The sequence below is a fragment of the Cebus imitator genome, unplaced genomic scaffold (assembly GCF_001604975.1).
Source record: "Cebus imitator isolate Cc_AM_T3 unplaced genomic scaffold, Cebus_imitator-1.0 Scaffold162, whole genome shotgun sequence".
Classification (NCBI taxonomy): Eukaryota; Metazoa; Chordata; class Mammalia; order Primates; family Cebidae; genus Cebus; species Cebus imitator.
Genome location: NW_016107477.1, coordinates 2982753 through 2998440, shown reverse-complemented (window position 1 = coordinate 2998440; position 15688 = coordinate 2982753). Strand labels below are relative to the sequence as shown.

General features: G+C 35.7%; 1 protein-coding gene across 17 annotated transcripts in view; it reads right to left on the bottom strand.

Annotated features, from left to right (window-relative positions):
* The window catches only part of PTPRM (protein tyrosine phosphatase receptor type M), an 858282-nt gene that overhangs the window by 319111 nt on the left and 523483 nt on the right, over window positions 1–15688 (bottom strand). For all 17 annotated transcript variants that reach the window (XM_017543961.2, XM_017543962.2, XM_017543951.2 and 14 more), the window contains 2 exons: window positions 12090–12398; window positions 5653–5762 (listed from right to left, as the gene is read on the bottom strand). In XM_017543961.2, coding sequence (XP_017399450.1) covers window positions 5653–5762; window positions 12090–12398 — 419 coding nt within the window. The remainder of the gene's footprint in view (window positions 1–5652; window positions 5763–12089; window positions 12399–15688) is intronic.

The window sequence follows — 15688 nt, the reverse complement described above, 5'->3', positions numbered from 1 at the left end:
GAAATACAGGAAGAAAGTCAAAGGAGAGAAAGCTGTCATAGAAACCAAATGAAAAAAAAGCAGAAAGAGAAAGGGAAAGAAAGAGAAAGGGAGGGATGGAGGGAAGGAGAAAGGGAGGGAGGGTTTCCAAAGATGAGACTGGGATAAAAAAGTACCCATCTATGTCCCAGTGCAGGTTCCCATTCTGCATATCTGCAAAGCCTTCCTAAACCTGGCCTAACAATCACTAGATCCACTGAATGCCTGTGTTGTGACTGTTCATACAATTCACTGGGCAATGAATCGTGGAGTGCTGTGAATCTCTTCTTTGATCTTAAATCATGATTTAAATATGCCAGAGGAACTGGAACATTTCATGTAATTATATCTTCTTTCTGAGGAGTGACTGATGTTTTATTCTTTTTTCTGATCCCATTGTGATCAGTAAATATTTGGCACTCAGTATCTATTTTCCTAAAACTACTGGGGAGAGCAGGTGTGTGCATGTGTTCCTGTAAACACTCAGACAAGGGATCTTTGCTCCCCCTGCAGAGACTACCAAGGAAACCCTTTACTAAGGGACTTGCTGTTCCAGCGGTGCTGAGGGGCTTGGACTTGCCAAAAGCCTTGTGGTTGCAGAATAAGCTACAATGGGGTTCTTAGCTGGTTTCCAGACATAGCTCTTTGACAATTTGGTACAAGTCTCAGCATTTACTTTTTCACTTGTTCATTCAACAAATGTTTATTAAGTGCCTATTAAGTACTTCAGTACAGCAGGAAACTCCCAGAAGGAAGTCAGGAGGCTTCTGCACTTCTACTCTGTCCCTGGCTAAAGGTCCAGAACACTGTAATGAAGCCTCTGTAAAGAATGCTGCTGCTACTGTGTTGGATGTAGGTACTGTTATGGGATACACCAGGTCAAAAGCAAACCGAGATCTCAACATCATGTGTGAGGGTTAGATTTGGGTGAGATGGAGTAAAGTGTTGCTTCTATCTGATGATTTCTGATTTGCAGTTAAGTGCCTGAAATCTTTCAAAATTGTCTTCTCCTCCTCTACTTAAAGCCTCAAATTCTAAACTGAAAGATTCATGGGAAACCAAGATAGAATAATGTGCAATCTTTGACTTGCATATTAAAGTAGAGGGGGATCAAAATCTTCTAGAGTGTGACTTGATGGTAATTCCAGCCAGCATAAAACACCATCCTCTAATTGAGGTTTAAGCAATTATTCTGAGAAAACAAAGGAATGAATAATTAAATCTGATTTCAGGGGAGGAAAGGACCTAGGATGCCTCAAGAGAAAGTACAGCAGTACTTGAATAAAATACCCAAAGAAAGCAGAGCTGCTATAGGAGGAGAGCGATGGGATGGCACAGGCAGAATCTAAGCAAAAGCAGGGTGTGCGATGGCTCAGAAGGCTCTTGGAGAAAAGACAATTCCATATGCATGGCTCACTGAGTTCCAGAAGAAAAATAGTGGGAGATGGCACTATAAATACAGAGTTGAATTAGATCACAGAACCCCTTAAGTATTGAAAACAAACTTCTTACCATGGCCCCTAAATTCTTATTCCCTCTACATAACCACCTATCTCAGCTGATGGTGATTAACAGCCCAGTTATCCAGGTTCAGGATTTGAAGGTGTCTTCAACTCTAGCTTCCTGAATGTCCCAATCAGCTGGCAGATACAGACCATTCTACTTGATTAAAGCGTGCAACCAAAACTGCGCCCGATACTCTAGTCACACACTCATGCGTTCAGTGCCTGAGATTGGAACTCATTTCATTCTTTTCACAGTTGGTTGCTGATGGAGCAGTTACTTCAATAGAAAAGGAACAGTACCTTTTCTACTGTTTTCCTTTTCCATTATCTTAGACATACTAAAGCTTTTAAAAAAATCCATGTGTTACTCTCATGACCAGGAGTCTGGTATTTACTCACTAGAAATACATAAAGTTAGTAGGGTACAATAAAAATACTTGGACAAAATATCCTTGTGCATTGGGGAGTATTACTAATAAACTTCTAGAAATAGGTTTGGCATGCAATGTTCACATTTTGATAGATTCTCCCTAATTGCCTACAAAAAATGTATGTTCCCACCAACAGGCTATGCATGTACACATTTCTTCACATCACTGATTAACACTTGATATTACAGAAACTTAAACTTCTGCAGCACTTGCTTTACTCCATTTCTTAATCATTAGTAAGGTTGGGTAGGTACTTTACCATATGCTTACATGCTGCGTGATTTTTTTTTTTGAAGTGTCATTGTCCATTTTCTTTCCTAATAGAATGTTTTGTATTTTTCTTATTACTATGTATCAGGTCACTGTATATTATAGCCACCAGCCTGTTGACTGCTGTAAGTGCTGAAAATAATCTCTCCAAGTCTTCTGTTTGCACTCAGACCTCCTTCATTGTGTCTTTCATCATTCAGAAGTTTAAAATTTTACATACCATCTGTCAATCTTTATTTTTAATGACTGCTGAGTTTTATATCAAGCTTAGAAAAATATATGACAAAAATGTCTTCCTATATTTTTCTTAGAGGGTTCTTCTAAGTTTAACTTTTGTGTTTAGAGCATGAATCTGGTATTTATTTTTGTATGATGTAAGGTGAGAGTCTCATATGGCATTTTATTCAAGTAATAAAATGATGGGTTTGATAACATTTATTAAATTACATCCATTTTATATTCATTAATGAATTTGCACTAGAGTTTATAACTTGGAAAATTTTGGAAGGACATGTATCTAGTTGTTAATAATAGTTACCTTCGAAAAGTAAAATTGGGAAGTGAGGATATTTTATTTTGAGTACTTCTGTACTTAAAGTATTCTTTCAGAGGGCAGTATTAAACTGACAACTCAACAAAATAAGAGATTTTGATAGCTATTAAGAAAAGGTATACTGATAGACCCAGGTTGCAAGATGACTGATAAAATTAAATGGCTGAGGCGGAGGGGCAAGTTATGAGAAGGACTTGAGCCAGAATGAAGACAAGAAAGTCAGAGAAGCAAGGCTAGTGCTGAAAGGCTGAGAATGGAGTTGGCAAGGAAGAAAACCGGAAGAATCATGTAAGGCTGTGAACTGCGTAACTCCTGGAAGAAACAATGCTGTTAGCCATTTTCAGTCATTAATGCTTTTGTGTATCTTTCATAATAAGCAAAGAGAGAACTAAGAATAACCTAAACCCACAGCATACCCATGTCCCACACTGGTATGGTCAGGATGCTTGTCCCCTTCAAATCTCATGTTGAAATGTGATTCCCAATGTTGGAGGTGTTTGAGTCATGGGGGTAGATCCTTCATGAATGGCTTTGGGCTGCCCCCATGATGAAGGTGAATTCTTGCTCTGAGTTCACAGGAGAGCTGGTCATTTAAGAGTGTGGCACTTCCCCCACTTTGCTCTCTCTTGCTCCTGCTCTCGCGATGTGATGTGTCTGGTCCCCTTCACCCTCCACCACAATCATAAAGTTCCTAAGACCCTCGCCCAGAACAGATGCAGATGCCATGCTTGTACGGTCTGCAGAAGCATGAGCCAATTAAACCTCTTTTCTTTATAAGTTTCCAAGCCTCTGGCATTTCTTTATAGCCAAGCAAGAATGGTCTAGCACAAACATCAACAATATTCCATCTGTTTTTTCTCCTTTCCTTCAAAAATTATCCTGTGTGCTGCCTTCCCTAAAGAAACACCTGTGTCATTGGTTACTAAACTTTTTTCCAACCATGGCAATTTATCTTACCTTCTGATTTTTACCAGTATTCAAATGTGACTCCATGACAGAATACTCTGTTACTATGGTCCCTGCTTCTTTTGGGGCAAAGTGGGTTTTTTTTCTTTAGCATAATTTTGTCTCAGAAGTCTGTGATTCTTCAGAGAGGGACCGAGTCTGGTTCAACATGAATCTTCAGCTATGGGAGGAAGCTGTGTGTGCCTGTTGTAAACTCTGGCATAGGCTGGGTGAGTCATAGCTCAGAGGCACATCTCAGCTCAAGAAGAGCTGCTCCTGAGACTCCAACTAAGGCCTACCTGGAGGAACCCGGGGACTCCCTTCCTTCACACTTGCAGAAAACATTAGGGAAACAGAGAAAGATTTGTTGGCCAGAAAGCTTATATTTAATCACTACAGCCTAGATCACATTTTTCCCCTTTGGTCCTGAGAAAACTCAACCAATCTGTTCTACTTACACATATCTGATTAAAGCCCTGATTTATGACACTTTCATACATCCCCATTGGGGTAGTGTTTAGATCAGTGTTTAACAGGGAGGTTCTAGCTGCAGAATCAGAGAGATTAATGGGTTTTTCCTTTGAATAATTGTTATTCCCACTGTTTTTATGTTAAAGTGACTTACCACACAGAGCTATATCTCTCATGGGTTTAAAAGGAAAGACTCTTGCTATTATTTTCTGTCTGTCTAGATAGAAACATGTGGCTTTTAGGACAGGTGACCTTATTGCTTGGTACTTACGGTTCATTTCAAAGACTGTATGTTTCCTAGTTAAAAATCCTGTTACTAGGTAAAAATCCCAAAACTAAGACCTAAAAATGGTGATGAAGCTTAAAATAAAAACTAAAAGATTCTCATCACTGAGTAAAAAAATATGAACTTACTTGATTTGTTTACAACACTTAGCTCTATAAAAGCTGAGCCTTGAATTTGCACAATATTCAATTCTTTTACAATGAAGCAGCCAATGAACAGGATCGACAACAGCACAAAATCAACTTTTTTCTTTTATCTTTCTTTACTTAGCTTTGAATTAATTTTTTTGTGTGTTTCAACACCAATTTTCAAAAATTATAAGGAAACATAAACATGAGGCTAGCTGGTCGGGGAAGAGGATTACCGGTGATCACTGTCTGACAGCTCATCTGTACAGGCTTTTGTCAGTGGTTCTGAAAGGTATTCAAGCAGAGGTTCCATATGAGGATCTGCCATGATTTTTAGAAACTTTACAACATATAATTTTGTTAAATTTGCATTCAAATTAATGCTAGCTTAAAAAAACACACCTGCTTGTTTCTATGACAATAGGCATAGTGAAATGATGCTCACACAGATGTGATAATGAATGTCACCCCGTTATTGCTGTTATTTTTTTCCTTGAACAATTCATCAAATTCTTCTCTTCTATCTATCATTCAGCCATTTGATATGCCTCAGTAGACAAAACTATGTCACAGAGTCAAAAGGATGTTTTGCTAATATGAAGAAACCAATAGACATTATTCTATTGCTACCTCTGAGACAATTTTTAATGACCTTATTAAATGGATAATCAGTGTCCTTCTATAATTCAGTAGTAAAATATTTAATAGCTAAGCAAGAATAGGGTTCTGTGGTTGTCTTATAATCAATGCATGTTTCAAAATAATTATTGTTTTTAATAAAGATAATTTTTAAATGTAATGCTGTGTCTTAACATACAATAACACATAATCTGGAAATGTCAAACTCACTGTAAAGCTAAATCCTCAAATTATACATAATTCAAAAACTTATTTTTACAATTTTCTTCCATATAACAACCATTGTAACTACTGAAAGCATTAAACTTCTTAAAATATATTATGTAATTGTGCATTTTTAAATACTAGATAGCCTATATTATCATGATAATTTCTAATAAAAATTACTAACAAACAGATATACTACCTCATATAAAGTGATTACACCATATGTTTGAGTTGGTTCTCTCCACTGAAGAAATATCTTCTCTTCAAAGGTACTTCCTTGTATGGATTCAGTGGGAACAGCACCTGGGACTAAAGGAGGGTGGGAGGAGATAAATCTTTAAGTAATAAACAATTAAAAAGTAGATTTTTCTAGACTTGATAGGTTTTAACCTTCTATTGAAAAATAAGATTTTAATAGTCCACACATATACTTAAGTTTTCTTTAAAAATCTGAAACCAAAACCATTTTAGTTACACTGTCCTGATTATAAAAATTTTATCACCTTTTTCTTAAAAGTTTTAATAAATTATAGCTCAGTTTCACCTATTAAATAAACGTTTTTATTCTTCCATAAGAAATGAGGAAGGATTTGAAGTGATAAGAATTCTCACATACTCCTTGTCGGAGTGTTAACTGGTAGAACCACATAAGAAAATCATTGATTGTATGTAGTAAAGCTGAAGATGCACAGAACACATGACCCAATGGTCCCACATGCAGGCATATTCCCTAGCAACATTCTTGCATATATGCACCAGGAGACATATACAAAAATGTTAACAAAGCAGCGATTTTTTAATAATAATAAATCAGAAACGAATCAAGTGGTTAGTAAGTTATGTTATACGATAAAGTACTGAAAAGATTGAAAATAAATGACAGGTATATATCACATGGATGCAAGTTATAACCATAACACTGAATGATAAAAGCATGCCGAAAATATATATGAACTATTGTATTGGTATATCTATTAAAATACATACAAAGTAGATGCTGATGTAGATGAAATAACAATTTAGTCTTTAAACATTATTTTATTTGTTAATACTGTACATTATTTGAGGGAAGTTTGATGCCATTTTCAAAACTTAAAATACGTAACACCTTATAAGTGTGCAAGAAAATCTAACAAAAGTGAAGATGTTACTTGCCAATTTTCTATAAAATAATATTCAGTATTATTATAAAATATTATTTATCCCATCTTCATTTTAAATGTAGTTTTTTAATATGCTTCAAGTTATATACAATTTAGTGTATTACTATGTGCATGCTATTTATAGAATAGCTATACTGTTTATAAATATGTGTATGTTTTGGGGTACATGATCAAACTGTTTGGTTATGAAGTGAATGACCAATAAGTGGTCAGAGAGAACTCACACATCCCGATTTCAAAACTTACTGCAAAGCTACAGTAATCAACACAGTGTGGTGTTGGCATAATGAGATAATATACACATTATATATATATATGGAATAGAACTGAGAATCCCAATACTCAAGAAGCCCTTACATTTGCAGTAAATTGATTTTTAGTAAGAGTACCAGGAAAATTCAATAAGGATAGAATAATCTTTTCAACCAATGCTACTGGTACAACTGGATAACCACACACACAAGAATGAAATTGGATTTCTAACTCCCACTATATGTAATGATTAAATCTGAATAGTTTAAAGATTTAACTGTAAGAACGAAAACTATAAAACTCTTAAATAAAGCATACATGTAAATCTTCATTACCTTTGCTCAGGCAACAATTTCTTAGACATGACACCAAAAGCAAAAACAACCAAAGAAAATCTAGATAAACCATACAGTATCACAATGAAAACCTTTTGGGCATCAAAGGGAATTATTAAGAAAAGACAAGACACAGAATGGGAGAGGGTTTCTGCATATCACATATATAAGAGATTTGTAATCTAGAATATGAAAGGAACTATATTAAAACCCAATAATAAGATAACAAATATTACAATTAGAAATGGGCAAAGGACCTGAATAAACAGTTCTCCAAAAAAGATACACAAATATTGACAAGCAAAGGAAAAGATACTCAGTATCATTAGCTAGAAAGAAAGTGTAAATCAAAACCCCAATGAGATATCACCTCATACCCACTAGCATTACTATAATGAAAAAAACATGATAACAAGTGTTGCAAGAAGGAAGAGTAATCAGAAACCCCACACCCTGCTGGAGGGAAGGTAAAGTCAGGCAGCTACTTTGAAAACACTTTGGCAGTGCCTCAATTGGTTAAACAGAGGTAGATTTACAACATAACCCAACAATTTCACTCCTAGATATGTACTCAGGACAAGTGAAAAAAATGTTAATTCAAAAACTTTTTCCTGAATATTCATAGCATTATTCATAATAGCCAAAAAGTGAAAACAACCCAAATATTCATCAAATGGTGAATGGACAAACATATGTCAATAAACTTTTTAAAAAGGGGTTGGAAATAATGTTTTAGATTGTGAGAGGATACGAATTGCTTTTCAATGACTGCTAAGACTACCACAGATTGGAAAGACTGCCTAGAATTTCAAAAGGACCCATAGATAGTATGCCGTTTTTGAGATGAGGAGCTACTTTTATGTAAATCTAGAACATTTACAGTTATTCCAATTAAAGTCAAGTGTTGTTTGGCAGAAAAAGAATACTGAGTCATAAGGGAGGCCTGGGTTCTGATTTAAGACTATCCAATGATTAAATTATGCAATTTGAATAAATCATTGAACCTCTTTAGGTGTCATTTGCCTCATTCTTAAAGTGAAGTTGGATTAAGTTGATCTTTTGTTTTTTGGAAACAGGGTCTTGCTCTGTCATCTGGGCTGGAGTGCAGTGGGGCTATCATTGCTCACTGCAGCCTCAACCTCCCAGGTTTTAGTGATCTCTCACCTCAACCTTCTGAGTAGCGGGGACCACAGGTATGCACCAGCATGCTGGCTCATTTATTTTTACTTTCTGTAGTGATGGGGTCTCACAATGTTTCCCAGGTTGGTCTCCAACTCCTGGGCTCAAGCAATCCCCTCCTCCCTTCCCCTCCCAAAGTGCTGGGATTATAGGCATGAGGCACTATACCCAGCCAAGTTAATTCTAATATTCAAATCCTTAATAGCACATAAATATAAAGATAACTGTTAGTCCTATGTTGAAGAAATTCATATACGACCACATTGAAGCAACAACAACAAAAAAAAAACATTAAAAATGACAACGCTCGTGAGTTCTAAGAAAATTTGGATTCCAAGCTCCGAGACTAAAATATTCATCATAATTAGAAGTTGAACTAAAACAGGCCATGCCTGAGAACACTCAACTAAGTCTCTTCCTCTTAACCTCAACAGTGTTTATGATCAGGTCATCCTCAGTTTTCTCACAGCATCAAGATAACTAGGACGAGTGACTCTATTTTGTGATAATATTTCTTATTTGAAAATATTAATCCCTGTGCAAATGTAAAGAAAGTTAAGAGTTAGAAAAAAGAAATCTTCATTTCATTCAATTAGTATAAAAGAAAATACTAACTGCACTATGACATAGAAGGTATTCAAAATCATGTTAGGCAGAGGATGTCTTAGAAGGATGAACTTATTAGAATGTATTGGTGGAGACCCTGTGATAGATGGCAGTGGAATAGTTGACATGAAACCCTAAGGGGGATTCAGATAATCACTTTCAGTTAGGAAAAGACAAAATTAAGACAATATTAATAAATAATTAATTGACTGTTAATTAAATTAGAGAGGACAGTACCTCATAGTAACTTAGGTCTAATACCCATTTTTAGAAGTTCTGAGAATTAAGGATCTGGGATATAAAGCCATAATATCAAAGTTTGTACAACTTATCCCTGGGCTGTACAGGATTTTATTAACATTAATAAAATGTAATTTTTTCCCCCACACAATTTCTGATGAAATAAACTATATTTCTATAACAGTACTATACTACAATACAACTCACAATGTTCAATGAATTGTAACCTTTGGTAATGTATAAACAAAGTGATTCACCAATTCTTCTCTCTTCAAACTTGGTATTGTTTGACAATTACTCTGTTTCTTTCCTCTCTCTGCCTTTTCTGAAGTCTTTTTTTAGGGACAGGTTAGAAAATATAGTTTGAAATTAAAATTTTTGCTAATTAATGAAATGCTACCGTGCTAGGAAAACAATAGATTTTTATTTGGAAGTAATGTATGCTCCAGGTTCAGGGACTAGCAAGATAATTTAAAGAGTGATTCTGTCCTCATGTTTTGATGGAACTTAACAGAATTCCTAGCTCATAACAGTTCTCAATTTGAAACCAATAGTGTTCAATAGGTTCATGCTTTAGCAATACATATCTGGAAATGACTGTATTTTATTTATCTCATTGATGTAACCATTGTTGTTTATTAAAACATGAATTAAATGCTTATCAACAATACTTTATTGTTTCATTTAAATAGAAAGTATTGTGGGGTGTTTATTACTCAATTTCATACACATTGTCATAGAAGAAAAACAGATGGTACTTCTTGTCAAGTAGTTTACAATAAAAAGAAAAAATATATGTATATAAATAGAATAATGAGGGAGCAAGGAAGAATCATAATGAGTGGCTACAAATCATTACAACACGAAGAAAGGCCCCTCTCTGGCAGCTACAACCAGCTGTCCATGTAAATTTCTCTATCCCTAATGTAACTAAGAATTGTTATTATACTCACTTCTCAGATCAAGAAATTGAGGGTCAGAGATTTAAGGATCTTACAAATACAAATAAGGTCAGAAGGCTATGTGTAACGTGGACTAAAGAGCTGCAGACAGCTTTGCGAAGGACCTGAAATGTGACGAGAGCTTCAGTGGGGAGCAGAGTGGGTGAGCCTGAGAAGCCCCCAGGAGAGGCCCTGACTGGCTGAGGAGAACAATTAGGCAACCACGAGAAGCCCAGGATGCACAGCGTAGGACAGGGACCAGCACAGGAATGGCTTTGCAGGACAAGCTGCTGCTGCGAAGAAGTTATTCCTCTTAGAATATGAGCCAACAATATAGAAGATCTTGACAGCCAAGGCACTGGAATGAAGGTTAAGTGGAAGAGCCACTGAAGACTCTTGTAGAAAGATAGCCAAGATGAAAATGTATTTTTCAGATTAGTTAGTGAAAGAGTGGGTGGTGGGAGGGGCATTGGAGTAGAAAAAAGCTAGAACCACAAAGAAAAGGTCGAAACAATTATAGAAATTTCAGCATAAAATAATAAGGATTTGAACATGTGGAAGTTGACAGAAAAGAACAATCTAAAACTTTGGAAGTAGAAACAACAGAAGTTAGGACAAGAGTCAATAGAGAAATGTAGGGCAGGAAGGAGCCAGCCGTGACTGGCTGACAATTTGGGCACCATCTTCTCCGCTCCTGGGAGATGAGAGAGAATTGGAAGAATTAGAGCTTCTGATGTCAACCTTGACTGAGGGGCTTCCATCAAACTTAGACTTCCTCTCAAACTACTGCTCGAGAGAAATCAACACAAACAGGACCGGAGGGACAATAACAGAGGAGAGAGGATGTGCAGTGAGCGCCCCATTTACTCTAGCTATTTCTGTGTTTTTCTTCTGTAGAAATATGCAGGTGGTGGATATGTAAAAACACTCAAAAATCCTTTTTTAGTTCTTTTAATGAAACAATAAAGGTATCCTTCTAAACATTTAACTCACGATGTAATCAATGGTCAAAATTACATTATCAGTTACATGAAGAAACAAAAAGCTAAACAACTACTTTTCTTACAAAGAGTCCATTCATTCATTTAACGGGTTTTCCATGTTCTTTGTCACTTATTTTAATGCTTGAAAAATGAATTTTAGGTCAAATGTATGATATACTATCACTGTATTTTATTTACCATATGAATACATTATTATATACAAGGGTTCCCTGTATCATCTGTGCAAAAGAACATTTATATCCATGCTATGAGATTCAAGACAAAATTTTACTATTTTAAGTTATTATAGAAGTTTCCTATATATTTGCCTTTTTGATGAGTTACTGGTGACATGCGTGGTTTATTTGTTAAGTAGTAATTTATTAAAGTAATATCTGGTTTCAATATTGTTCCTGTGGAGAAAAATGATCTATTTCATGACCACCAACTTAAAGTTTCTCAAGACTGTGTTAAAAAGCAAGGACAGCCTCTATTTCATACTGAATTTTTATCTGAACTATGAAAAATGTTTCAGAATGTGATTTAACTATATTTAGATAAGCATTTAATATAAATAACCTAATACCCAAAACAACAGTTTTTCCATCCAATGATTTTATATAAATAATCTAATACCCAAAACAACAATTTTTCAGTCCAATGAAATAAAACTTGAATAAAGAACTACTGAGAGCAATATGGAATGATTATATGTAGAAAAGTAACTATATGTGTAATAAAGAATGACATTTCTACATCTCTGCTCCCTTTTCCCTCTTTCAATCAGGCTTAAGAATAGAGTACAGATACATATTTGAGTTGTTCAACAATGTAAGTGGTTCTTTCTTCCATCTTCACTGCAAAGATCTCAAAAGAAACAAAAGTTGCTTTTTGAAAGAACAGGTTTTACATAAACATATCATTCAAAGCTACTCACGGTCTTCATCTGTTTGCACTATGAGTTCTTGGCTTTCCTTCCGGCCCTCTGGGTTCATGAGGATCAGTTTCACACTGACATTGGTATATGGTGACAGGTTAGTGATCGTGTGTTGAGGGTGTGAGCTTTCTGTATCCCAGCTTACTTCTTCTCGCACTTGTTCTTGTCCTCCAACTTGGTAACAGTAGTGGACAGTGAGATTATAACTATGGCAACGAGTTACATTATATCCAAATGGCTCCCAGCGGATAGTGATTTGACGAGATTTGACCTCCACTACTTCTAGTTTTCTTGGGCCGCGCATGGGATCTATTAAGAAAATAATACAAAAGGAAACATGAGAGAGAAGAAAGATAAAGGTTCAGGTCAAGCCCAAATGTCACATAGATTCCCACTTGTTCCCAACACCTGGTCTCCTCTCCTTCCTGGATAATAACATCCCTAAATCTTGGTTAGGCATTTGGCTACCCAGAGTAAAGATGAAAGGCTCCATTATTTTCTTCAGACAGATGTGGCCACGTGCATAAGTTCTGATGAATGACATATAAGACGAAATGTCCAAAACAGTTTCTGAGAGCTGTTCTTAAAAGGCAGGGGGTCACCATCTTTCATCCTTCTTCTTTCCTTTTAGCTGGATGGAGCATGATGTTCGGAGCTCAGGCAGCCATGGTGAACCATGAAGCATGCAAATGTTAAGAATTCAAAGCAGTGATGAAGGAGGAGCCAGGGTCTCTGATATCACAGAACTACCATACCAGCCCTGACCTTCCTACTTCCAAACATTTCATTAGGAAAAATTAAATATTATCTTATTTAAGCCTCTTTTCCTCTAGGTCTCTGATGAAATAAACCAATCTTAACACTGATACATGTGTTTTATCTTTAAACATTAATTTATAATTACTTAATTGAAAAGCATAAGAGTAAAAGCTTGAGAATTGTGCATGAAATAATATGATTAGAGAATATAAACTTCTGAGCAGAACAGGTGGTTTTGAATTTCAATCTGAATAGAATTCCACACAATCAATGCTAAAGTATTTCTTGCCTATTCATGACAATTTCTTGGTATTCTTGTTTTAGCCCAAGCTCAAGGTACAGTTTCAAACTCAGAAATCTAAATGACATGGAGAGAATATAAGCATTTTGGCATGGTTTAAAATAAAATACAAACCACTGCTCAAGAAAATAAGGGAGAACACAAACACATGGAAAAACATTCCATGCTCATGGTTAGGAAGAATCAATATCATAAAAATGGCCATACTGCCTAAAGTAATTTATAGATTCAAAGCTATCCCCATCAAGCGACCATGACTTTCTTTATAGAATTAGAAAAAAACTACTTTAAATTTCATATAGAACCAAAAAGAGCCCATATAGCCAAGACAATCATAAGCAAAAAGAACAAAGCTGGAGGCATCATGCTACTTGACTTCAAACTATATTACAAGGCTACAGTAACCAAAACAGCAAGGTACTGGTATCAAAACAGATATATAGACCAATGGAACAGAACAGAGGCCTCAGAAATAACGCCAAACATCTACAACCATCTGATCTTAACAGACCTGACAAAAACAAGCAATGGGGAAAGGTTTGCCTATTTAATAAATGGTGCTGGGAAAACTGGCTAGCAATATGCAGAAAACTGAAACTGGACGCCTTCCTTACACCTTATACAAAAATTAATTCAAGGTGGATTAAACACTTAAATGTAAGACCTAAAACCATAAAAACCCTGGATGAAAACCTAGGCAATACCATTCAGGACATAGGCATGGGCAAAGACTTCATGACTAAAACACCAAAGGCAATGGCAGGAAAAACCAAAATTCACAAATGGAATCTAATTAAACTCCAGAGCTTCTGCACAGCGAAAGAAACTAACATCAGAGTGAACAGGCAACCTACAGAATGGGAGAAAATTTTCACAATCTATCCATTTGACAAAGGGCTAATATGCAGAATCCATAAGGAACTTAAAAAAAAATTACAAGAAAAAAACAAACAACTTCATGAAAAAGTGGGCGAAGGATATGAAGAAACAGTTCTAAAAAGAAGACATTTATGTGGCCAACAAACATATGAAAAGAAGCTCACCATCACTGGTCATTACAGAAATGCAAATCAAAACCACATTGAGATACCATGTCATGCCAGTTAGAATGGCGATTATTAAAAAAATCAGGAGACAACAGATACTGGAGAGGATGTGGAGACATAGGAACACTTTTACATTGTTTGTGGGAGTACAAATTAGTTCAACAATTGTAGAAGACAATGTGGCAATTCCTCAAGGACCTAGAAATAGAAATACCATTTGGTCCAGCAATCCCATGACTGGGTATACATCCAAAGGATTACAAATCATTCTATTATAAAGACACATGCACATGTATGTTTACTGCAGCACTATTCACAATAGCAAAGACTTGGAACCAACCCAAACGCCCATCAATGATAGAATGGATAAAGAAAATGTGGCACATATATACCATGGAATAATACGTAGCCATAAAAAAGGATGAGTTCATGTCCCTTGCAGAGACATGGGTCAAGCTAGAAACCATCATTCTCAGCAGACTAACAGAAGAACAGAAAACCAAACACCACCTGTTTTCACTCCTAAGTGAGAGTTGAACAATGAGAACATATTGACACAGGGAGGGGAACATCACACACCGGGGCCTGTCAGCTGGTGGGGTGCTAGAGGAGGAATAGCATTCAGAGAAATATCTTACATGATGGTTTGATGGGTGCAGCAAACCACCATGGCACATGTATACCTATGTAACAAACCTGCATGTTCTGCACATGTATCTCAGAGCTTACAGTATTTAAAAAAAACTGATAAAATCTTGGGGTTAAAAAACTGATAAAAGCTTGGGGTTAAAAAAATAAAATATATGCAGACAAAGCTTATATTTGTTTAGGAAATAATGATGAAAATAAATACTACTACATAAATAACATTTACCGAGCACTTACAATGTACCATGCACTGCTACAAAAAATTTAGCATTCAGAAGTTTAGGAAAAGCCTAACCTAAAATGTTCTGCATTGTACATCCATAGACCATTTGATTAATAATTTTGATTTTTGCTTGTCTGAAGTGTGCTCACCAAATATGAATGTAAAGCGATATACAGCTGAGAAGAGACAATAAACTTGATATAAAAGCTACAGTTTATTGCACACTTACTATGTGTAAGTTGCTTTCTATATACTCTCTATTCCTTAAAATAGCCCTGTAAATATTTTTATTTCTAATATATAAAGATAAAAATTGTGACCAAGGTAGGCTCAATAACTTGATCAGGGTCAGGGTTTGCTGTGGCACTTGAATTTAGATCTGACAACTACAAATAATGCTGCTCCCACTCTACTGTTGTTCTCTACCAAACTAAAGAGAATCAGGTAAGAAGAAATCAGGATATTAAAGATACTAAGACTCTACCTAAAACATGCCCAAAGAATGTACAATATAATAAAGATCCAATGTATTTAAACTTGAGGCAAAAGTGCTGAGAGGAATTCTTCTCCCTTTTCCTGCTAATTCGTAGAAGCAAGGATCAAGGCCATATTCCCCAATTCA